This window comes from Apodemus sylvaticus, chromosome 1, assembly GCF_947179515.1.
Source record: "Apodemus sylvaticus chromosome 1, mApoSyl1.1, whole genome shotgun sequence".
In the NCBI taxonomy this organism is placed as follows: domain Eukaryota; kingdom Metazoa; phylum Chordata; class Mammalia; order Rodentia; family Muridae; genus Apodemus; species Apodemus sylvaticus.
This window is the reverse complement of record NC_067472.1, coordinates 179,368,589-179,392,299: the sequence shown is the minus strand read 5'-3', so window position 1 is coordinate 179,392,299 and position 23,711 is coordinate 179,368,589. Positions and strand designations below refer to the sequence as shown.

At 40.1% G+C, this 23,711-nt stretch overlaps 1 protein-coding gene across 4 annotated transcripts in view; it reads right to left on the bottom strand.

The window, feature by feature from the left end:
- The window catches only part of Lsm14a (LSM14A mRNA processing body assembly factor), a 46,402-nt gene that overhangs the window by 10,779 nt on the left and 11,912 nt on the right, over nucleotides 1-23,711 (bottom strand). For 2 of the 4 annotated variants that reach the window (XM_052165629.1, XM_052165638.1), the window contains exons 2-6: nucleotides 19,704-19,867; nucleotides 16,824-16,953; nucleotides 10,042-10,164; nucleotides 4,630-4,806; nucleotides 4,265-4,330 (exon numbers count right to left, since the gene is read on the bottom strand). In XM_052165629.1, the coding sequence (XP_052021589.1) occupies nucleotides 4,265-4,330; nucleotides 4,630-4,806; nucleotides 10,042-10,164; nucleotides 16,824-16,953; nucleotides 19,704-19,867 (660 nt within the window). The remainder of the gene's footprint in view (nucleotides 1-4,264; nucleotides 4,331-4,629; nucleotides 4,807-10,041; nucleotides 10,165-16,823; nucleotides 16,954-19,703; nucleotides 19,868-23,711) is intronic. The other 2 variants (XM_052165646.1, XM_052165656.1) reach the window with 1 other exon arrangement.

Sequence of the window (23,711 nt, the reverse complement as noted above, 5' to 3'; positions counted from 1 at the left end):
TATCTTTTGTTTTTGAGGTACTGGAGACCTAAGTCCCCTAGATATTAGGCAAACTATCATTAAGTTTTATCTCTAACACAGCTGGTGAGTTTTGGAGGATACTGTTAAGATAAATGTATTTATTATTTCACATATTATTAAATTGTTTTTATTTATGTGTATGATGTATATGTGCCTGCAGAGTCAGAAGAGGGTGCTGGATTCCCTGGATGTAGGTGGAGCTACGAACACCAGGTGTGGTGCCAGGAAGCAAACCCTGCTGTGTAAGAGAAGCAAGAGCTTCTGACTGCAGAGGCATCTGTACAGCCCCTTGTATAACTTCCCCATGATAAAAATACGGCAATGATTGAGAGAAGAGGTTCACCTGTTTAAAATGTATCAAATACTCCACAGCATATAGATATCTAAAACTACATAGAAAGCAACAGGTACACAGGAGGTAAAGGAAGAAGGCTCTTTTCAGCCCAGGCCACGCAGCACTCACAAACAAGTACAGGAAAAATAAGAACACTTATACACTTAAAAATAGCATATTGAGGATGGGTGGTGGTGCTCACTTTTTTACTTTTTTTTTTTTTAAGATTTATTTATTTATTATATATAAGTACGCTGCATCTGTCTTCAGACACTACAGAAGAGGGCATCAGATCTCGTTACGGGTAGTTGTGAGCCACCATGTGGTTGCTGGGATTTGAACTCATGATCTTCAGAAGAACAGTCAGTGCTCTTAAAACACTGAGTCATCTCTCCAGTCCCACCTTTAATTTTTTTAAATAAATAAATATTTTAAAAATTTTATTTATTTGTTTTATATGTGTGAGTATACTGTAGTTGTCTTCAGACACATCAGAAGAGGGCATCTGATCTGATCCCATTGCAGATAGTTGTGAGCCACCATGTGGTTGCTGAGAATTGAACTCAGGATCTCTGGGAGAGCAGTCAGTGCTCTTAACTGTGTTTGCCTTTAATCCCAGCAGTCAGGGGGGGAGAAGCAGGGGTATCTCTGTGAGTTTGAGACCAACCTGGTCTACAAAGTGAATTCCAGGACAGCCAGGGCTATATACAGTCTCAAACCCTGTCTCAAACCAAGCAAATGAACAAAATCCACCCCAAAAGGATACGGAGGTGTCTAACAATAAATACAAAGGTTACTTTTTAATCACCATATATGCTATATTTTACACTTGGAACAGTTTTAGATTTTGTTTTCCATTAATAGATTGGAAATTAACAAAAACATAAATATTGCCAAAAAATAAAGCCTTATTAATCAATAATCATGAAAGAAAATAGAAAGTTCTTAAATAAGTACTTCATTTAAAAAAGCAAAAAGGGGGGCTGGAGAGAGAGATGGCTCAGCTGTTAAGAGCCCTGACTGCTCTTCCAGAGGTCCTGAGTTCAATTCTCAACAACCACATGGTGGCTCACAACCATCTGTAATGGGATCAGATGCCCTCTTCTGGTGTGTCTGAAGACAGCTACAGTATACTCATATACATAAAATAAATAATTCTTTAAAAAAACAAAAAGCAAAGATGGAGGGATAGCTCAGGGATTAAGAGCACTTATTGCTCTTAACACATGATAGTGGTGAGCATAGCTGCCTTCCAAGCAGTTGACCCGGGTTCGATTCCCGGACAATGCACCAATGAGAGGGCTTAAGCAAAACCCACAGTGTTTCTCATCCAAGTCATGGCTCCTTAAAAAGGAGGGGTCAAGAGAGTGTGGCACGGCAGCATGGGAAAGGGGGTGCCCAAGCAGGCCCCTGTCCAGGTACCTCTTCTCCCTGAGGGACCACATACACAGAGGCATGGCATAGAATAGAGTTTATTCAGAGTAGGAGATGGGAGTTATGGTAGAGAGAGGCAGAGAGAGAGAGAGAGAGAGAGAGAGAGAGAGAGAGAGAGAGAGAGAGAGAGAGAGAGAGAGAGAGAGAGAGAGAAAAGTGGAGTGGAGGCTGGCCATGACCATGTGGAGAGGGGGAAGGAGGAGAGCCCAAGGGGCAGAGAGGTGAGGGTATGTGGGAGAGCAGAGAGAGAGAGCAAAGAGGGAGAGGAGGGGCAAGTAGCCCCTCTTATAGGGGGCCAGATCTCTGGGGCGGGGCATACCTGGCTATTGCCAGGTAGGTGTGGGGTGCAGCTTAGACAGAACACCAACATCCATGACTCAGGAGGCTGGAGAGATGGCTCAGCGGCTAAGAGCACTGACTGCTCTTCCGAAGGTCCTGAGTTCAAATCCCAGCAAGCACATGGTGGCTCACAATCATCCATAACGAGATCTGATGCCCTCTTCTGGGGTGTCTGAAGACAGCTACAGTGTACTTACATATAATAAATAAATAAATATTTTTAAAAAAAAGAAAGAAAGAAAAAGGTTTGGTTCCCAACACCTATTATTAAGTGGCTCACAACATCTGTAACTTCAGTTCCAGGATATCTAACATGCACATGGCACACATATATGCATACAGGAAAAATATTCATACACATAAAATAAGTTAAAAAACAAAAAGGCAAAAATTGTTGGTCTGCCTGTGGTGGGGCACCGGGGAGGCAGAATTAGGAGTTGGAGGCTAGCCCTGTCAGTCCTAATTATGCAGTAATTCCTAGGATAGCCTGAGCTTCACAAGACTCTGCCTAAAACAAAGAAACATCCATTTCCTCAGATTTAGCAGCAAGCACCTTTATCTGATGAACTATCTTGTTGGTGTCTTAAATGTTTTTCTAAAAAGATTTTATTTTGGGGGCTGGAAATTGCTCAGTAGTGAAGGGCTGCCCTTCCAGAAAACCTAGGATTCCCACCAACCACGGGGTACTCCACAACTCTCTGTAACTGTAGTTTCTAGTGATCTGACTTCCTCTTCTGGCCTCTGTGGACATCAGGTATGCATGTGGTAATCATATATACAAACAGACAGATATTCAAAACACTTAAAAAACAAATTAAAGCCAGGTGGTGGTGATGCATGCCTGTAATCCCAGCACTCTGGGAGGCAGAGGCAGGCAGATTTCAGCCTGGTCTACAGAGTGAGTTCCAGGACAGCCAGGGCTATACAGAGAAACCCTGTCTCGAAAAAAACAAATCCAAAAAACCAAAACCCAATCAACCAACCAACCAACCAAAAACAAATTAAAAGGGCTGAGAAAGCATTCGTGGGGGTAAATGCTCTTGTCACACAACCAGGAGGGTTGCAGTCCACATGCCTAGGACCCACATAAATGTTTGGAGGATACAGCAGCCCACACCCATGTCCCAGCTCTCAGGAGGCAGAGACAGGGGATCCCTGGAGCAAGCTAGCTAACTAAACTTGCACAATTAGCAAGCTCAGGGCTCAAGGGAGAAACTCAACCTCAATATATAAGTTGAAGAGTGGCTGACGATGACAGCTGATGTCAACCTCTGGCTTCTATCTGAACATAACTATGTAGGGTAGATAAGCATGAGGACCCAAGTTCTGAAGACAGGTGCATGCTAGTCAGCCATCCCAGCCAAGTTAATCATCTCCAGGTTCACTGAGAGACTCTTACCTCAAAGAATGAGGTGGAGAGTGACCAAGATACCTAATATTGTCTTCTGACCTCAACCGCCATGTGTACACATATGCATTATGTACCTGCATGCAGACATCCACAAATACATATACACCCACCCCAAACTCAAAGACAACTGTGTATTGTCAAATACAATCCTTTACAGAGAAATAGTACTTCAGAAGAATTAAATACAGATATAAGAATGAAAAGGGTGGAGAGATGGCTCAGCAGTTAAGAGCACTGACTGCTCTTCCGAAGGTCCTGAGTTCAAATCCCAGCAAGCACATGGTTGCTCACAACCATCTGTAACAAGATCTGATGCCCTCTTCTGGAGTGTCTGAAGATAGCTATAGTGTGCTTACATATAATGATAAATAAATCTTAAAAAAAAAGAAAAGAAAAGCACACTGTGGTGTTAGTTCATTTTCCAGCTGAACTACTGGACACTAGCAAACTAGGAAAGGAGACACTGGGAGAGTTTAATTAAACAAACTACAGATGTTACTCAGATGTCATGAATTTTTGACAAGCATCTTCAGGCATGTATTTATGTAGAGATCAGCAACAGTTTGCCACATGTGCAGACTTACAACAAACCCCCTCCCCCTGGGATCAATCCTTTGATGTTCGCAACTCCCACCTTTTTTCATTTTAGTAGCAAGTACGCATCTTTGAAGCGGCCCTTCCTACTGAGATCCATGGCACGTGGCCTTCAGACCCAGGGGACTTACCTACTTGCCTCTTGCTGTCATTTCTGAGCTGCTCATTTTCTGGCCTTGGGACTTTGTGCACTTCAGCTATAGAAAGACATGCAAAGTAACAAATCAATTTAAAATATATAACCAAAAACTTTTGCAATGTTAGAATGGGGAGATGACAACATCTGCAATACCAACAACACATACACCACACACACACAAACACACACACACACACACATACTCACTCACTCTGAATCAAATTTGAAAGACTGAACACTATTAAAATAAAGTTCAGCTTCAACCTGCTAGCACCATTCATATAAAGTAATAGTCCTGATGTCGTGAGGAGATGGAGAATGGTCACAGTGCAGGAACAGGAGACAGCTCAGCTCTACCTCGCCTGTGCTCTTGGTTGTCTATTGCTTTCTGGCTGGTAGGTGGCAAAGGCCTGGCTGGCACAGGGCTCCTTCTCCCAACAGGTGCTGGAGCCGGTAAGTGGGCCGAGGCGGTCTGTACTGCTTGTTCCATGGTTGGACTTTTTCTCAAAGGGTCTAACTGAGGGCTTGATCGACCTAAAAATGTAACCAAAAGATAATAAACTACCCTAACTTGGGATTTCAAAACCATCTAGATCTCATAAAAGTAGGTATAGAATTTTATTCTGCCAATTTAAATCCTTAGCATAAAACTGAATTCATTTTATTAAACCAGTGTTTCAACCTGGTTATCTTCAGAGGGCTGGTTATTAAGCTAAAGAAACAAAACAAAACTCCTAAAACAACAACAACAACAACAAAACCCCCAAAGTAACACTATTGCCATGACTTTATCTGCCTGTTTGTACCTATAATAGAAATATCAGTAAAGATCACAGAGTAGGCATGTCAAATGGAGGATTTCTTTTCTTTTCCTTTTTTGGAGAATCTCATATAGCCCAGGCTGGCCTTAAACTTCTGATCTTCCTGCCTTCAACACCTACGTGCTAGGATTGCAGGTGTGCATGTCCATATAAATAACTAAAGCAGGAAGGTCTGTCACAAGAACTTAAAGAACAGTAAAGCATGGCAGGAAGAGACTTTTGGTTTTTTTTTTTTAAAAATAGTATTTATTATTTTTTTAAAGAAGTATTTATTTTATATATGTGAGTACACTCACTCTCTTCAGACACACCAAGAAGGCATCAGACCCAATTACAGACGGTTGTGAGCCACCATGTGGTTGCTGGGAATTGAACTCAGGACCTCTGAAGAGCAAGCAGTGCTCTTAACCTCTGAGCCATCTCGCTGGCCCAGTAGATGGGGTTTTAAAAGTCTTATACGAGCCAGGCAGTGGTGGCTTACACCTTTAATCCCATCACTTGGGAGGCAGAGGCACGTGGATTTCTGAGTTTGAGGCCAGCCTAGTCTACAGTGAATTCCAGGATAGCCAGGGCTGTACAGAGAAACCCCCTTCTGAAAAACCAAAATAAAATAAAATAAAAATTAGAAGTCTTACATGTTTGGATAATTAAATATCAGAATTTAAAAAGCCCAGGAGGAAAAAAAAAGCCTTCTGAGAATTGCAGAGTGGTCTCACCTCAGTCCTAAGTCATCTTAAGGGTCTCTTGCCATGTCTCTGCTTATCATAAGTTTCACTTACCAAATTCCATTTTTCCTTCTATGAGGTCAGAATGACATTAAATACTCTACTCATATTTTTTGTCTCTGTAACATTTGCTCAAAATTTCTAAAGATCTTAGATTCCATGATATTGTACTAAAATAGGGGATTTTGTTTAAAAATTATGTTCGTTTTTAAAAAAGAAAATCCCCAGACATGCTACAGGGCAGACTCAGTCACCTGGAGAGAAGGGTCAAGGCGGACCTATCTCTGGTTGTGGAGTACTCAAAACCCAGGGACAATGCCTTAGACACTCCAAGTACACAGTAACAATGTTTACCTATTTCCAGACATTGATGGCAAGTTACTTTAGTGAAAAGTTTAGTTACCAGAGAACACTGAAAACATATGGTACTATACCATTAAGTTTTCACTCTTTATTGTTATACTATTTTGACTCCTAAGAAACAGTTTATAATACTTATAAAGGAAGTATTAAGTCCAAAAAACCAAACCAAACCAAACCAAACAAAAAGATTGAGACAAGCCTATTGCTGCAGTTCATTTTATAATATTCTACCAAATGACCTTTCAGATTTATAACATCTTTTATCATTGCTTTCCTGAGAAGAAAGCCTGTGACTCTGAAGTAGTATAGCAATAAACACAAGGGGAATGCAAAACAAGTTACTGACTCTTTGGCTGCATATTAATTTCCCTTTCCCAACAACTTATTAATCACAGTGTTAATTTTGCTACAAATAATGAAATATGGTGTATATGATTAGTAACAAATCCAAAAATAACTTCAGAAAATGCAAAACAATCTTCTTGAGTAAAGATCACATTCTTAATATAGAGTTAAAAAAAATCTTAAGTTTTGTGTGAAATTCAGAAACTTTTTTTTTTGGAGACAGTGTCTCATTGTGTAGTGTCCTGACTAGCCTGGAACTAACAGATCCACAGCTCCTGCATCAGGAGTGCTGGGATTAAAGGTGTGTACCATCACTCTCAGCTTTATTACTTTTTTGGAAAAAGATGTATAGGTACTTTGCAAGAGCATCAAGAGCTCTTACCGAGCTACCTGTCCAGCTTCTGAAATTCAAACATTTTAGTTGGTGAAATTTAAATGAATTCTTAGGCTTTCTGTGTGGCAGATTTATGTAAATATCTAATCAAAATTTAATAAAAATACTTCTGTTTTCAAGTCTTCAGTATGAGTGAAGGAATCCAGCCTTACTTTTTTAAAACTATAACTCACCGTCACTTATGGAAATAGCCAACCTTTCTCCACTACAATTTAATCTAGAAATCTTTTTTGTTTTGCTTTGTTTTGTTTTGTTTGAGACAGAGTTTCTTTGTGAAGCCTTAACTGTCCTGGGCTATGTAGATCAGGCTAGCCTCGAATTCAGAGACCCACCTGCCTCTGCCTCCCAAGCTCTGAGACTAAAGGTATGCATCCCCACTGCCCAGCCTAACCTAGAAATAGTAACTGTCTACTTAATCCCACCCCTTTCCCCATTCCAGCTGTCCTGAGGCCCAAACCCAGCTCATCACACAGCTAGGGAGTACTGTGCACCAGCCCCCATTACACTGTATATATATATAGCAGAGCTGGTCCCAACACTGTGCTTTTTAGTCATCTCTAAATTAATTCTTACAATTTTATTATACCAAGTAGGTAAGCTTGTTATTTTTATTTTTCAAGTATGTTCTGATGTATGTCTAGTCTTATTTATTTTTTACAATTTATTTTTTATTTTCATGTATATGTGTTTTATCTGCTTGCATGTATGTACCATGCACACTCAGTGTCCACAGAGGATAAAAGAAGGAGTTAGATCCCCGGAGACTGGAGTTATGCGTTATTGTGAAAATCCATATGGGTATTGGGAATTAAATCTGGGTCCTCTAAAAAAAGCAGCAAATGTTCTTAAAAGTGCCCCCACCCCCACCCCCCAGCAAACTACTTCTCAAATTTCCCTCCCTCCCTCTCCCTTGTTTGTGTTTCTGGGATCAATGTCAAGACATCAGGTTTGGTGGCAAGTCAACCCACTGAGTCATTTTACCAGTAATCCTTTCCTGTTCTATTTAAAAAAAATTCCTTTTACTTTCATTTTTATTTTAAATATAATCAATTTTTTGGCTTATTAAATTCTACTGTTCCCATTTAAATTTAAAGATCATGAGAAGACTTCTCAATACTGATTCTTATCCATGAACAAAGTATGCTTTTCTCATTACACGAAACTTTCCTCAGAGAAGATTGTTACATTTCTTAACATATTTCAGACATAATATTTATTTCTCATTATTGAGATCCGTTTCTTTTATCTCCATTATAGCATGTAGACTGTATTAAGACAACTATTGACTTACATTTTTTATTTTTATTTATGTGTTAGTAATGTTTGCCTGTGTGTATGGAAATGCACATGTGCAAAGCCCTCAGAGGCCATAAGAGGGCACGAGACTCCCCTGAAAATGAAAGTATAGATGGCCATGAGGCACAATAGGCATGTTGGGAACTGAACCTAGGTCTTCTGCAAGAAGAGTTTTTATTTTTATTTTTAAGGTTTATTTTATGTATATGAGTACACTGTAGCTTCCAATACACCAGAAGAGGGCATCAGATCCCATTACAGATGGTTGTAGCCACCATGGTTGCTGGAAATTGAACTCAGGACCTCTGGAAGAGCAGTCAGTGCTCTTAATCGCTGGGCCATCTCTCCAGCCCTAAGGCTTATTTCTTTTCTTTAAGTAAAGAACAAACATACATTTACACTAGCCTAGAAAATTCTGAAAAAAACACATAAAATGTAAATATTCTCATTTATGGGAAGCAAGATTATGTTTTTTTTTCATTCTTGATGCTTCTATTTCCTAGTCCTTTATAGAAAAAGCTTTAAAATGTTTAAAACAATTACAAATGTTTATATTTTAATTTTTACTTTAAATTATGTTTGTATGTAAGGGCATGTTTCAGTGCCCATGGAAACCAGAGATTATCAGTTTAGATCCCACTGCAGCTGGACTCATGGGCAGTTCTGAGCTGTCCCATGTAGGTGCTGAGAATTGAACTCAGATCCTCAGCAAGACTAATTAATGAAGTTCTCTTAACTGGAGCCATTTCTCCAGCTCCATGATCAGTAAGTTAGCTGCACGGACAACACTGGCTACAATGACTTTAAGGCTCAACAACAAAACATACAGGACTACTCTTATTAGCACTGGCCTGATTTTGATACTTATTAGCTTTGCCCTGTGATTGCTTCACCTTTATGAAGTGACCTACACTGCAATAATGAACATAAAACAATGGCCCTATTAAACTGGTGGTAGCAATGGACACAGCAAAAACAAGGTTGCCTGATTAAAGATTCTAAGACTGGACTTTTTCAAAAGGAAAATAGGATCAGTTTAGCCTATTTAATTGTTAAAATGTCTAGGCTCCAGGGCGTCTACCAGTCCAGATCTCAATCAGGACCTGCATTTTCAGAAGCACTACAAGATGGTTCTTTTTCGAGAACCATCACTGAGTCAGATGGTTTTACATTCTGTGGGATGTTAGGTAATACTAAAAAAACATGCCTATCAACAGTTTATTTCTTTGTTATCAAATTAACCTACCACAGTTCAACGTTTAGTAGCAAATCTGCAACGAATCTGTTTTGTTAAACAAATGTAAAACAATGCATATTATTTCAATGTGTAAAAATTAAAAAATAGTAGAAGCCATTCAGCAAAACATTATAATATAGTAAATAGGAAAAAAAAATCCCGAACCAGTCAAGTATGCTGGCACATACCTATAATCCTACCACTCAGCAGGCTGAGGCAGGAATATACTGAGAAAATACTGAGCTAGCCTAAGATAACCAGTGAGCCCCCTCCCTCAAAAATGTAAAGAGGCAAGCTGGGCAGTGGTGGCGCATACCTTTAATCCCAGCACTTGGGAGGCAGAGGCAGATGGATTTCTGAGTTTGAGGCCAGCCTGGTCTGCATGGTGAGTTCCAGGACAGCCAGGGCTATACAGAGAAACCATGTCTTGAAAAACAAAAAAACAAACAAACAAACAAACAAACAAACAAACAAAAAAACCCCAAAAAATTAAAGAGGCAAACACCAACATGTTGTTTATAAACCTTCAGAGCAAGGCAAAAACTACTATAGAAGTTTGACAAGTACTCGACGGACAGAGCAGCTTACCTTGGGCTAGCTGTGGTTTTACGGATCTCGTGTCTTGTGTGAAGGCAGAACCAACTGCATTGCTCTGGGATAAGGTACCACTATTTGATGCTTCTGTTCCAAAGGATGTCAAGGAGCTCCCAGCTTGAAAAGATTTTAAAAAGATTAGCATTTTCCTGATTGTCTTAGTAAGCACTCTGCACTTTAAAAATTAATAATCCCACCAGGCAGTGGTGGTGCACGCCTGTAATCCCAGGACTCTGGGAGGCAAAGGCAGGCGGATTTCTGAGTTCGAGGCCAGCCTGGTCTACAGAGTGAGTTCCAGGACAGCCAGGGCTACACAGAGAAAACCCTGCTTTGAAAAAGTAAAAACAAACAAACAAACAAACAAAATTATACAAAACAATTTGGGACATCTATGGCGGTGTAGGGTGGAAAAAAAATAAGGGACTCTGTAGTCCTATAGCTTTCAAGCAAACAGCTTTTGGAACACAGGTAGCCCTGGCTTAGGAAATTGCAAAAATAAGGACACAATCAAATGGTGAATAGCAGAAATAATACATTAGACACATATAATTTCAACTATTGTACCAACAGGTGAACCCACAAATCCTTCAGTTCGAGCTTTCTACCACTGAGGCCGACAACAGACTGCGATGCTTCCCACTCTGAAGGAGCTGTGCTGTGCATTCTGCCCCAAGCAGATAAAAACAATGCGAATCATGAATAACAAAATGATTAAAAGAATATAGTTCTCTGGCATACTTGTTCCACCATCCTTCTCTTAAGTTTGTACACTATGAATAGTCAAGCCTTTATATACAGTACTCTCTATATTCAATCTAGGTTGTTCCTGGTATTTGAACCCTATCTCATCTCTCACGTGTATACTACTCTATGATGGTATTTAATATAATCACTCCATTATAGTGTTTGGGACCCTCTTTATAAACTACTACCTCTGCTTATACAGCCCTGCTTCTCTGCCCCTCTTTTATCACTCTGTGTATTTGAACCCATGTAAACTGTAAAGCGTTTATTTACACTTTGCTCTTGCAATGCAATCTGCTTATTTCCAGAGCGGTCAACCCCAGTTTTTCAACTACTTCTAATCACTTCAGCCATGCTGTTTAAGACCCTTTGCTGCTCCCAGAACCCTCCTAATTTTTTACTCGTCAAACCCCTAAAAATGGACCATCAGAATGTAGCAGTCTCACATGTGGGAGCATTCTCACCCACCCAGGCATATTCCAGTCAGGTGTCTGCACTGCTCAGCTTTGGAAGACACCAAAAATCACCCCTGAAACCCTGGGAAAGTAGTGAGCATTTTAAAAGATCCTACTTACGTTGCTAGGCAAGGTGAACATAAGCTACTCCAAGGGCTCTGACCACCTTTCTGCAGACGGCTGGAGTGAAATTCAATGACAGCTAACTGTACCTTGTAATCTTCTCACCATGCCCTCTGCTCCTTGACTCAGTTCTACTACTGATTCATGTCTGTAACTCTCCTCAAACAGTAATCATTACTATTTGCTATGTAGGCCAGGCTAGCCTCAAAGCCTTCCTGCCTCAACTTTCCAGCTCATGGGGTATCTAACAGGCACAAGTCTCTCAATCACCTTTTATCCATGGCTTGAGAAGGGTCAATTAGGATTTGTAGTCTCTAGATGTACCAGTATTTTTATGGAAAAGTCAGTATTTGGGTAGATCTTCTATTCTCTATTTTTTATTATCCATATTTGTCTATGTTTATGCTAATAATTCACAGCTCTTAATATTCTTTATAATTCTTGAAACAGGGTGGTATAGATTACAAGGTGGTATAGACTTTAAACTTTTATTTTAAAAAGACTGATGGGATTTTGACTTGAATCTTGACTCTGTGAATCAATTTAGGAGAGAGTGTCACCTGAAATGTTTTGACTCTTAATAAGCATGGATTAGCTGTTTATGTAGAGCTTTAGTCTCTCAGCAGTTCTGTGGTTCTCTGTGGAGCAAGGTGACCTCAACTTCACCATTCACCGCATTCTGGGTCAGATAATGCTTTGTTATTAGGAGCTGTCCCAACACCCTAGACTCCCTATCTACCACACACCAATACAGCTCTACTGGTCCTTCATTATCAAATGTCCTCTAGAGAATGTGGGCAGTTTGGTTCATGTCCAGTGATGGAAACAACCACAGAAGTCCTCCACATCTTTCACTCCTGGGTCTGTGGCGTGCCTTACTACCCTACTGTTGTAATTAGTGATGTGTTACATATTTCAATATTCGGTTCAGATCAGATGACAGCAAACGTGTTCTGCAGGTGGTCTTTGTGAATTCATCTTTGATCTGTTACCGATCGACTAGTTTGCACTATTTCAAATTATTTATTCATTTGAAATACTTTTATAATTGCAAATTTATTTTTTGTGGCTTATGTAACTTATCTGTGGCCCCTGATAGGATCAATGATTTCTATTTGCAGAGAATTCACCAACTGTTAGGGCTCTAAAAGCTAACACAACATCTAGGATTGCATTTTACTTATCTTGTTTTGTTTTTTGAGATAAGGTCTCACTGTGTATTTTGGGGCTGATCTGGAACTATGTAGACCAGGCTGGACTCAATCTTACAGACTCTCCCTTTCAGGTGCTGGGATTCAAGGTGTACAGTGCCACGTCCAGCCATTATTTAGGATTGTTATAATTCTACTTAACTGACTTCTGTAGCAATAGGAAGACTGATAGCAGTGGGACCTTTATGTGTTTGTTATTAGTATGTATCACTGACTGTTCTTTTCACCATCTCAGTGCCTTTTTCTATTCTTGCTAATTAAAAATTAATCTATACAAGGGACTGGAGAGATGGTCCAGCAGTTAAGAGTACATAATACTCCTGTAGAAGAGCTGAGTTCAGCTCCCAGCCTTCATGTCAGGTGGCTCACAACTGCCTGTAACTCTAGTTCTAAAGGATTTGATCCTTTCCTGAACACTCCCACCCTTTCCAAATAGAATAAATCTTTAAAATATTATTTAAACTGGAGACCTAAGAGAACCATCAAACAGTTGGTTAATTAACCAACTAACATTCTATCTGGTCAACATTCTGCCTGTTAAGAGTACTGAACTTCAGCATATCATGGAATTCCAGAAAACCTGTGTTAAATTACTCCTGTTGAACTTATCAACTGGGATAAACTGAGAGCAAACAAAGGGTACCTCAGTGTGATTTATTTTTGAAGGCAGCTATACATAAAGCGTTCATGTCTAGATCCTCTGCCTCAGTGTTAGGGGGGTGGCTCAGGTGGAGAACATTATTGCTCATGCAGAGGTCCTGGCTTGGTCCCCAGCACCCACAGTCCTAGGGCATGTGATGCTTCTCATGATGGCGTAGGTTCCTGTACATATGTGTGTACATAAATGCACTCAAGCAGGCAGAAAGAGACACACACAATTTAAGTAAATACATTTAAAAACCAATCAATCAATCAATCAATCAATCTTTCGACCCTCTGCCTCTATCTACCCCAGTACCTTGGGTGGGCACTCAAGTACACAGCGACCTACCCAGTTACTGTGGTGTGGCATCAGCCCCAGGGTGGGCCTCCTGCATGCAAGGCAGCACTCTAGTAACTGGGCTACATTCGGAGTCTTGCTTTGTAACTTTTTTTTATTGGGCACAAGGGTAAAACACCTTTTTTTTTTTTTACATGTTTATGGGACCTCTGCATTTTTTTCTTTTGGGGGGTGGCCAGGGGAGGGAAGAAACAGGGTTTCTTTGTTTAGCCATCTGTGGCTGTCTTAGAATTGACTCTGTATACCAGGCTGGCCTTGAACTCAGAAATCTGCCTGTTGGAATTAAATGTATGTGTCACTATGCCTGGTTTGTATTTTTTAAAATATATATGCATGTGTCAAGGCCAGAGGTCAACATTGGGTATCTTCCTTAGTTGTTCCTCACCTTCATTTTTAAACTGAAATCACTGACTCATCTAGACTGCCTGGCAGCAAGCTCCAGGATTCATTTATCTCTGCCCCTGGCCTCTCTATCCCTCTAAACTGCTGTGCCTAGCGTTTATGTAAGTAATAGAGATCTGAAAATCACTAGTAAACTCATAGTCCTTAATGGCTAAGTTAACTCTCCAGCCCTGGACATTTGTGTTTGTTGCAGTGAGATCCAAATTTTTAATTGTGTTGAACTGCTGATCTCCACTATTTTTGGAAACTCTCATTATAGAAAGAAATTAAAGAATGTAATACAGTGAAATCAATGGCAAAAAGAACTATTATGAAGGAATAGTAATACTATATATAGCTCCAAATTTAAGACAGTTGACTACAATTAGTCTACTTTATAGTAATTAGAAAGCATGGCGATTTAGTAAAAATTATTCTTTTAAGTTATTTCCTAGACTAGTTAGTCATATGCAGTAAGCCAAAGCTCTTGGTCAGCCACGTTATTGGAGGATCAGACAGTCCCCATTTTCCTATGTGGTGTGCAGTAACCACAGTGGTTACTTAGTAACCAGGCTAGTGGTTATTAAGATATTCCAGATTCCCATACCTCTATCATGCCTGCAAATATCATCTGCATTTATACATGAAATTCTGCACTTCATGAAGAGTGGGTTTGGGGCTAGACTAATTTTTTAAACTGTGGACTAATGTGGTACTGTGAGTTAACATGTTTGGTGAGTTAGGAGGACTAAACATCTATTTGCTCCTTTATCTATTAAACGTTTAGATGTATGTAGCTGAGAGTATATGCATATGTGCAAGAACCCTAGGCCGAAGAGAGCACTGAATCACCTGAACCAGAGTTACAAATGGTTGTACTATATGAGACACTGGCTATCAAACCTGGGTCTTGTGTAAGAGCAGTATGTACTCTTTATGTGAGTGCACTGTCACTGTCTTCAGACACACCAGATCCCATTATAGATGTTTGTGAGCCACCATGTGGTTGCTGGGAATTGAACTCAGGTCCTCTGGAAGAGCAGTCAGTGCTCTTAACCTCCAGCCCCAGTACATACTCTTATTTTTGAGACAAGGTCCCATATATTTTATATTTTAGACAAATCTCAAACCGTCCTACTGACATGGTCAATAGAACAAAACGGCAACCAACAAATTGGGCAAAGATCTTTACTAACCCAATATCCGATAGGGGGCTAATAGCCAATGTATACAAAGAACTCAAGAAGTTGGTCTCCAGAGAGTCAAATAACCCTATTAAAAAAATGGGGTACAGAGCTAAACAGGGAATTCTCAACTGAGGAAACTCGAATGGCTCTAAAGCACCTAAAGAAATGTTCAGCATCCTTAGTTATCAGGGAAATGCAAATCAAAACAACATTGAGATTCCACCTTACACCAGTCAGAATGGCTAAGATGAAAAACTCAGGGGACAGAAGATGCTGGAGAGGATGTAGGGGAAAAGAAACACTTCTCCATTGTTGGTGAGATTGCAAGCTGGTAAAATTACTCTGAAAATCGGTTTGCTGCAAGCTGGTAAAATCACTCTGGAAATCGGTTTGTCGATTCCTCAGAAAATTAGACACAGTGGATCCAGCTATACCACTCCTGGGCATATACCCTGAAGATGCCCCTACATGTAATAAGGACACATGTTCCACTATGTTCATAGCTGCCTTATTTATAATAGCCAGAAGCTGGAAAAAACCCAGATGTTCCTCAACAGAGGAATGGATACAGAAACTGTGGTATATATACACAATGGAGTACTATTCAGCTATTAAAAACAATGAATTCATGAAATTCTTAGGCAAATGGATGGAACTAGAAAGTGTCATCCTGATCGAGGTATCCCAATCACAGAAGAATGCACATGGTATGCACTTACTAATAAGTGGATGTTAGCCCAAAAGCTCAAAATAAACAAGTTACAATTCAGACCACAGGAAGCTCAAGAAGATGGAGGACTTAAGTGAGGGTGCTTTGGTTCCTCTGAGAAAGGGAACAAAATACTCACTGGAGCAATAAGGGAGACAAAGTGTGGAGCAGAGACTGAAGTAAAGGCTACCCAGAGACTGCCCTACCTGGGGATTCATCCTATAAACAGTCACCAAACCCTGATACTACGACAAGAAGTGTATACCAAAAGGAACATGTCATGGTTGTCTCTGGAGGGGCCCTGCCAGAGCCTTACAAATACAGAGGCAGAACCTAGCAACCAACCATTGGACTGGGCATGGGGTCCCCAATGGAGGAGCTGGAGGGTGGTCCAGAGGAGCTGAAGGGGTTTATAGCACCATGGGAAAAACAATGATTTTGGCCACCCAGACGCCCCAAGACTCCCAGGGACCGAACCATCAACCAAGGGGTACACATGGTTCCAGCCAAAAATGTGGCAGAGGAAGGCCTTGTTGGGCATCAGTGGGAGGAGTGGTCCTTAGAGGCCCCAACAAAGGGAAACCAAGGGGGGGGGGGAAGGTGGGAGTGTGTTGGGTGGAGGGGCATATATGTGGAGGCAGGAGGTGGGAAGAGGGGTTAGGGGTCTTTGGGGAGGGGGTAAATTGGGAAAGGTTTTACCATTGGCAACGTAAATGAAGACGATATTCAATTAAAAAAAAAAAATCTTGCTGTTTCTAAGGATGACCTCAAACTTCTAATCCTCCTGCCTCCATTTCTCCCAAGTGCTAGGATTATAGATATGGTGCCTAGTTTATAACATTACAACATAAGTACTTATAATCTTAAAATTACATTTTCAAAAGTTTTGGCAAGCTTTCTATACCTTTGTAATTAAGAAATTGAGACAAAAAACAAAAAAAGAAATAAAAAAATAGCACCACATACCAACACCAACAGCACCAAACTGCTGCCCAACTAATGTACTTGGACTGAACTGACTGTATGCTGGCATCCTGCCAAAAGGTCCATAGGAACCCACCGACTGGAATGAAGATGACGACGAACCTAGTGAAGACTGAAAGAAAACCACAGGTTATTCTAAATTCAAAGCTACATGTATATAACAAAGATCAGGTATTTTTTTAAACTTTTTAAAAACATGCCGAAGCCGGGCAGTGGTGGCGCACGCCTGTAATCCCAGCACCCTGGGAGGCAGAGGCAGGCAGATTTCTGAGTTCAAGGCCAGTGTGGTCTACAGAGTGAGTTTCAGGACAGTATACAGAGAAACCCTGTCTCGAAAAAACCAAATCCAAAAAGAAACCAAAAAAACAAAACAAAGTAAAATTATAAACACACAATTTATAATACACATATATTTCTAATGATCTTATAAAACATTCTACAATACAAATATGAATTCTGTTGAAGACTACAGGGATATAAACTAATTTATGGTAAGATCTTAAGTTAAAAAATAAAACATTTATGCCGGGCAGTGGTGGTGCATGCCTTTAATCCCAGCACTTGGGAGGCAGAGGCGGGTGGATTTCTGAGTTCGAGGCCAGCCTGGTCTACAGAGTGAGTTTTAGGACAGCCAGGGCTATACAGAGAAACCCTGTCTCGAAAAACAACAACAACAACAACAACAAAAAAAAATTTACTTTAATAAATATTTCATATATCTTCTTTTCTCTAACTCTGGTACTAGAGACTAGACCCAGGACTTTGTTTATGCTCAGGCAAGCACTCTACTGAGCTACGTATGCTCTTTGCCTCAGTTCACTTAGATGGGCTAATATTTTCCTTTAATAGTCAGAAGAAAAATTCTAGGAAAGATACACTTTTAAAATAATTTGTGGAAAACTAAAACTTTCCAATGCACGACTTGTTGAAAAACCAACATTTGAAATAAAAGACTTATGACTGGAAAAAAGATTACAAATATGATACACAGCCAAGAGAAAACACCTGTAAAGTCTATATAGTCCCTGTCTCCTGCTTTCCCCCCTTCACCTTTGCTTGCTTATTTTAGTTTCTGGGTCTGTCTGTACAGCTTAGTCTGGTCCAGAGGTCAATTATGTAGGGGAGAAAAACCTCAGCCTCCTGCATGCACACCTCTGAAGTGTTGGAACTGCACCCATGGGTGGCTTGCCCAGAAGGTACATCTGTTTTTAATAAAAAATGCAAACATTCAATTCTAAGAATACTTTGGTTAACTAATCTGCCACGAGGTGGCTTAGGCAAGGAAAAGATGCCCGCCCAGCCTCTCACCACTTCAAGACAGGTAAGAGAGCAGGAGAGTTGGCTCTGCCCCTCAATGGCTGCAGCACTGGGGAAAGCAGGCCTTGCATCTTGCCTGGGTAGCACAGTAGAGCTGACCCAGGTGGTATGGGTATGGGTGTGAGTAAGCTGGCCCTGTCCCTTGTTGGCTGCAGCATTGGGTGGCCTAACTAACTAGGGCAGTGCTGGAAAGCCTGCCCTGGTAGTGTGGGTGAGGGAGTGCTGTTGGGATGACCAGGGCTCTGAGTTGGCCCAATCCAAATCCACTCCACTGAGGAATTGCTAGAGTGTGCAAAAAGGCCAGTCCTGCAGATCCAAAGCTGTAGCATCTCCATGACACAGGGCAAAACCAGGATATCCAAGGAGCCCCAATAAGAATTTAGTACTAATAGTCTATCAGAAGCCAGAGGCCTTAAAACAGAGGACTCATTGCAATGTTCATTTGCAAGTAAAGATGTCTTATCAAAAGGGTATACTGTGTTGACACATTACAGCTTCCATGACAGGATGGTTATTGTTTTTTTATTCTATCTTATTTTCTTTGAGGAGGGGAGGTTGCAAAGGCAGAGGGAGGATATGAAGGGAATGAATGGGACTGGGGTGCATGATGTGACATTCATAAAGAATCAATAAAAATTCATAAAGAATTCATTTAAAAAAAGAATAATTTGGCTAATTTTTAACTTGCACTTTAAAGAATTTATGTTAAAATCCTTCTATGTTTGTGGTATCTTGCTATATACCATTGCATACTGCATACTGTAATTTAGCACCTCTTCCATTTAAACTAATTATTTTACTCCAGAGTAGCTATTATCACCCTGGTTTGTAGTATGAATCATTATCCGCTTAGTGTAGAGGTACAGATCCTGATTCTAGAGTCTTACTACCTGAATCCACTTAAACTGTGGTTCCTCTTCAATTTCCTCACTTAAAAAAGAAAAAGAGAAGCTGGGCGGTGGTGGTGGCGCACACCTGTAATCCTAGCACTCTGGGAGGCAGAGGCAGGCAGATTTCTGAGTTCGAGGCCAGCCTGGTCTCCAGAGTGAGTTCCAGGACAGCCAGGCTACACAGAGAAACCCTGCCTTGAAAAACCAAAAACACCACACACACACACACACACACACACACACACACACACACACACACACACAGAAAAAGAAAAAGAAAAAGAAAAAGAAAAAGAAAAAAAAGAAAAAGAGAATTGAGTATCAAGCTGAAAGCGTTCCAGGAGGACCAACTTTAAGTGTAGTGTGTGTGCTTTGTATTAAAGTCTTATGCAGTTAACGTTCAATAAATGTTAGCCATGGTTAACAACACAGTAGTGCTAAAACTAGAAAATATTATAAAATTTATTTAAATTCTTCAGCTACTTATCAGTTTCAACTTAAGATCCTCAAAGAAACCTATAGAAGAACATTATTCAAGTAATTTTACATATTCAAGTAACTCCTAATTAGTAGGTTACATGAAGGTTCAGGAAAGGCAAAGGCCTAGCCTAGCAAGGTGTAACTGTACCTCTGAAAAGCAATTTTCTTCAGTTACCTGAACAATAGCTGGGTCCTGAGGCAAAGAACATTGTGGCTTGGGTGGCTCACAAACAGTGAGGTCTTTAATATCACTCCCACGGAATATAATATATTCAAAGACTTCATCTCGAGGCGGTATTGGACGATCTGTTGGTCTGTCTTCTGTCCCAAAGGATCGAACTGGTAAGAAGATAGAAGACATGAGATGCATATTTGCTACTCACTGTATTTAGGCAAACCTGAGGATTCTGTTACAAATACCAAGCATCAGTTCTCAAACACCATTCATAAGAAAGTATTTATTACCATATATTCAAACATTTTTAAGAGTAAAATAGAACACATTTTGCTCAAAGAAGAATGTATTCCATTTAAAAGCCTAGTGTCACGAGGCTGTGTTCTCACAATTTTACTTCTATTTTTGGTGGCTGTTTGTGGTAAGGTATGAAATTGTCCTTTTTTCATTGCTATTTATTTTTAGTGTTTTCATTCAGCAAAATAAAGATCTGATAATTTACATCTTAGTTCTTGGTTGGAAAAGGGTGACAAAAATTTTTTAGTATACAAAACCCAAGGCAAGGAGAAACTAGTGAAGGCAGCATCTCCCTTGGTGAACACTAACCCTTCCAGAAGCTGAGTTTCCACAGGCAAGAGTAAAATGCCTGTCACCTAAAATAGCTGTGCTCAATTAACTCTCAGTATTTAACACTGAAGATGGAATTAATCAAAGTTAAACAGTGGTTTACATGCACTCGAGTAAGCTGGGCATAAATGAAGAGCTCCACTGAAGTACTCTTTGAGAAGGGTTTAGAATCTGCATTTGAAGCCACTCTCAAGTCTCTTCTACTAGTTTTACGATTACTATCTTAAGAAACTACTGAAAATGTCAGCATCCATGTGATGTTCCAAATAAGAAAGCTTGAAAGATCACATACTGTTCATGGCAAGAGTGCGTGGAGGCCAGAGATGGATTTGCAGTTAATTTTTTGTAAAAGTGATCCACAGCTATAGAGAATGAATGCTATTTCAGTTTAATGTCTTGTTTCCTTATTCTAAATATTCCTAGTATATATGAGGATGTTTCAAGAAAGACTATAGAATCATTATGGGGTTTGCAGAACGACTGTCTCTAAAATGAGAAGAGATGAAAGTCAAAGGGAAGCTCAACACACACACACACACACACACACACACACACACACACACACACACACACACACACCAAGAACACTAAAACAAGCACCAGCTCTTGTCTATAATCCCAGCAGTTGGGAGGCTGAGGCAGAAGGACTGCCTATAAATTCCAGGTTGGCCAGGATTATAATGAGACCATATCTTAGAAGACTTAAAACAAAACCAAACAACAAAAACCAAACCACACCAAATACCTAAACAACCAGGCATGGTGGTATACTCCATATTCCTTTAAATCTATGTTCAGGGGAGCAATATTAGCTACAGCAAAGGAGACCTAATCTCAAAAATGACAATCATCTGGATAGTCTTAGTTAAACAAGGGTAGAATGCTCAGGCAGTATCCTTTGCCCACTCTTCCTCCAAAGAAAATCTCACTAGCAGACTCAAATAGGTAGAGGGAGGCTAGGTCACAGGTATGATAAGAAACGGATACAGAAGGCGTTAGCTGAGCAGCATGCACTCTTCAGCCCATCTGTTCATGGCCAAATGATACGTCAGTAGGCAGAAAGCATGGTGCACGTCCTCCCCCACAAAGTAATAAAAAAAGGTTTAGACTTTGACCTTTGAAAAAAGAGATTTGCTTTATTTTGAATTATGTGGATTTGTATGTGTTTATGAATAAGCATGTGCATGAGTACAAATGCCCATAGGGGAGAGCAGAGGGCATCACATGCCTTGGAGATAAAGTTATAGGTGATTGCGAACTATCTGGGTTCTCTGCAGAGGCTGTACTGCTTTGAACCACTGGGCATCTTTCCAGTTCCCACTTCAACCCTTTTTACATGAAAGGATGAGAACAGAAAGCAGACTCCATATTCATCACCACCACAATGAATAATATCCCAGGTCTCACAGCTGCCATGTCTTGTTCTAAAGTACAGTGGGTAAGTCAAAGGCCCTTCTATAAAATCAGAGAGCTCAATTAGACCTCCCTTCAACCTGAATTCAGGTGGATCCATGGTGAATTACAGAAACAAACAAACAAAAAACAAATCAACAACAAAACCCCAAACTTCTTTCCTTGTTTATAAAGGGAGCATATACTGAAGGTGTGTGTGTGGGGGGGGGGGGGGGAAATGTAGCAGGACAAAAGACAGATAACTGAGCAGATTCTGTTAGAGATAAAAAGTTCTAGAATAACAACACAGAAATGTTAAAACCCAAAACACTTAAGTTTACATGGTGATATAATAACAATACGGCCCCTGGGTCTGTTTGTTACAAGGTAAAACTTTTACAAGGATCTGCCAGCTAAGAGACCTCAAAACATTTCTAAATAACACAGGATATCCAAAGAAAACTGATATAAACATATCTGAGGAAAAAATATCCCCAATATTGTCTTGAGGTTGGGTGTAATAGTTACTCCAGCATTCTTGAAGCTGAAGCAAGATTCAAACTATGAAGTCAGTGAGACTATGTCTTAAAAAGCAGCCCCCACTGTCATTCTACTGTCTTTAAATATATACTCAAGATTTGAACCATACTTTTGCCAACTAGGTAAAACTGTCAGAAAGAGTACCTTTCATGTGATTAATAAATAGCGAATATGCTATGTACAAAGACATTGATGTCTTGTAGGGAAATAGAAAGATAAAGCTTGGTAAGCACAAAGCTAGGTTTAAGCCTGCATTTCCTCTTCTCCAACCTCTTGAAACAGTACAACTGATCTCACCAGCACAGCTTCCCACTTCAGACTATCAACCTTTACAAAATGCTGTCAGTATAAACTTCCTAAATTAGACCCTGATATGTCACTTATTGGTGACGACTTTTTAAGGTTCCCTATAGCATAGCAGGAAAAACATTAGCCTGCCATTCAAATGACAAATGAAGCAGACATGGACATGGAAGCCAAGAACAATGGGTAAGCTGAAACTCAAGCCTTATACAGCTGTAGACTCCTCTTATGTATGAGGACAAATTAGAATTAACAGAGCACAGATACACATGTAATGAAATATAAAAAAGGGATAAGCAATGTATTGAACAAAAGAGTAAAGATCACAGTAAGACTAGTTTCCAGAGTGAGGTGACTTGAGGTTTTATGTGCTTTAGCATGTACATGTAGAACAGGGACTAAGTGGGCCAGGTAAGAGGTGGCAGGGTCTTGGATAGGATGGCTACTGTAGAGATGCAGTCAATCAAAAGGCATCTTAATAGGTTATGACTTGAATATGAAAAATTGTGGCTGCCAGATGATAAGCTTTGGGAAAGTGATTGGATCTTAAGGGCTCTGACATAAACAATGGATGAATCTCTCCATGTAGTCACAATATGACAACTCTATTGGGAAATCTGAAAAGTAAGCAGGATCTTGTTGGAGGAGGGATCCCTATGAACACGCCCTGCCAAGACCTATTTTGTTGCTTGCCTCTTCTTTATCTGCTTCCTGTCTGCCACAGGATCCTGAGGCATTTGTACTGTCAGAGGCCTCAAGCAAAGGGGCAAGCTGACCATAGACTGAAACCTCTAAATCATCTTTTAAATAAAAAGGTTTCTCTAGCATGTAACCTTTAAGGAGAAGGGGCAGATTTTAGGTGCTGGTTTATTAAAGGCAGGAAGGCCAACCCTCTTAAAAAGCTTCAGAATGCTGTCTCCTAGCTTTCGGTACTTACAAAGCTATACTAGCACCTTTACTTTAATCCCAGCACTCAGCAGAGACAAGATAGATTTTTCTAAGTTCAAGGACAGACTGGATTATGCAGCAAGTACCCAGCCAGCCACAACCACACAAAGGAAAAATATTTAAAACTAAGTATCTGTAAAGTAGAGAACTACAATAAAAATCAACAACCAAAAAAGAAGCAAACATTTTTCTGGTCTA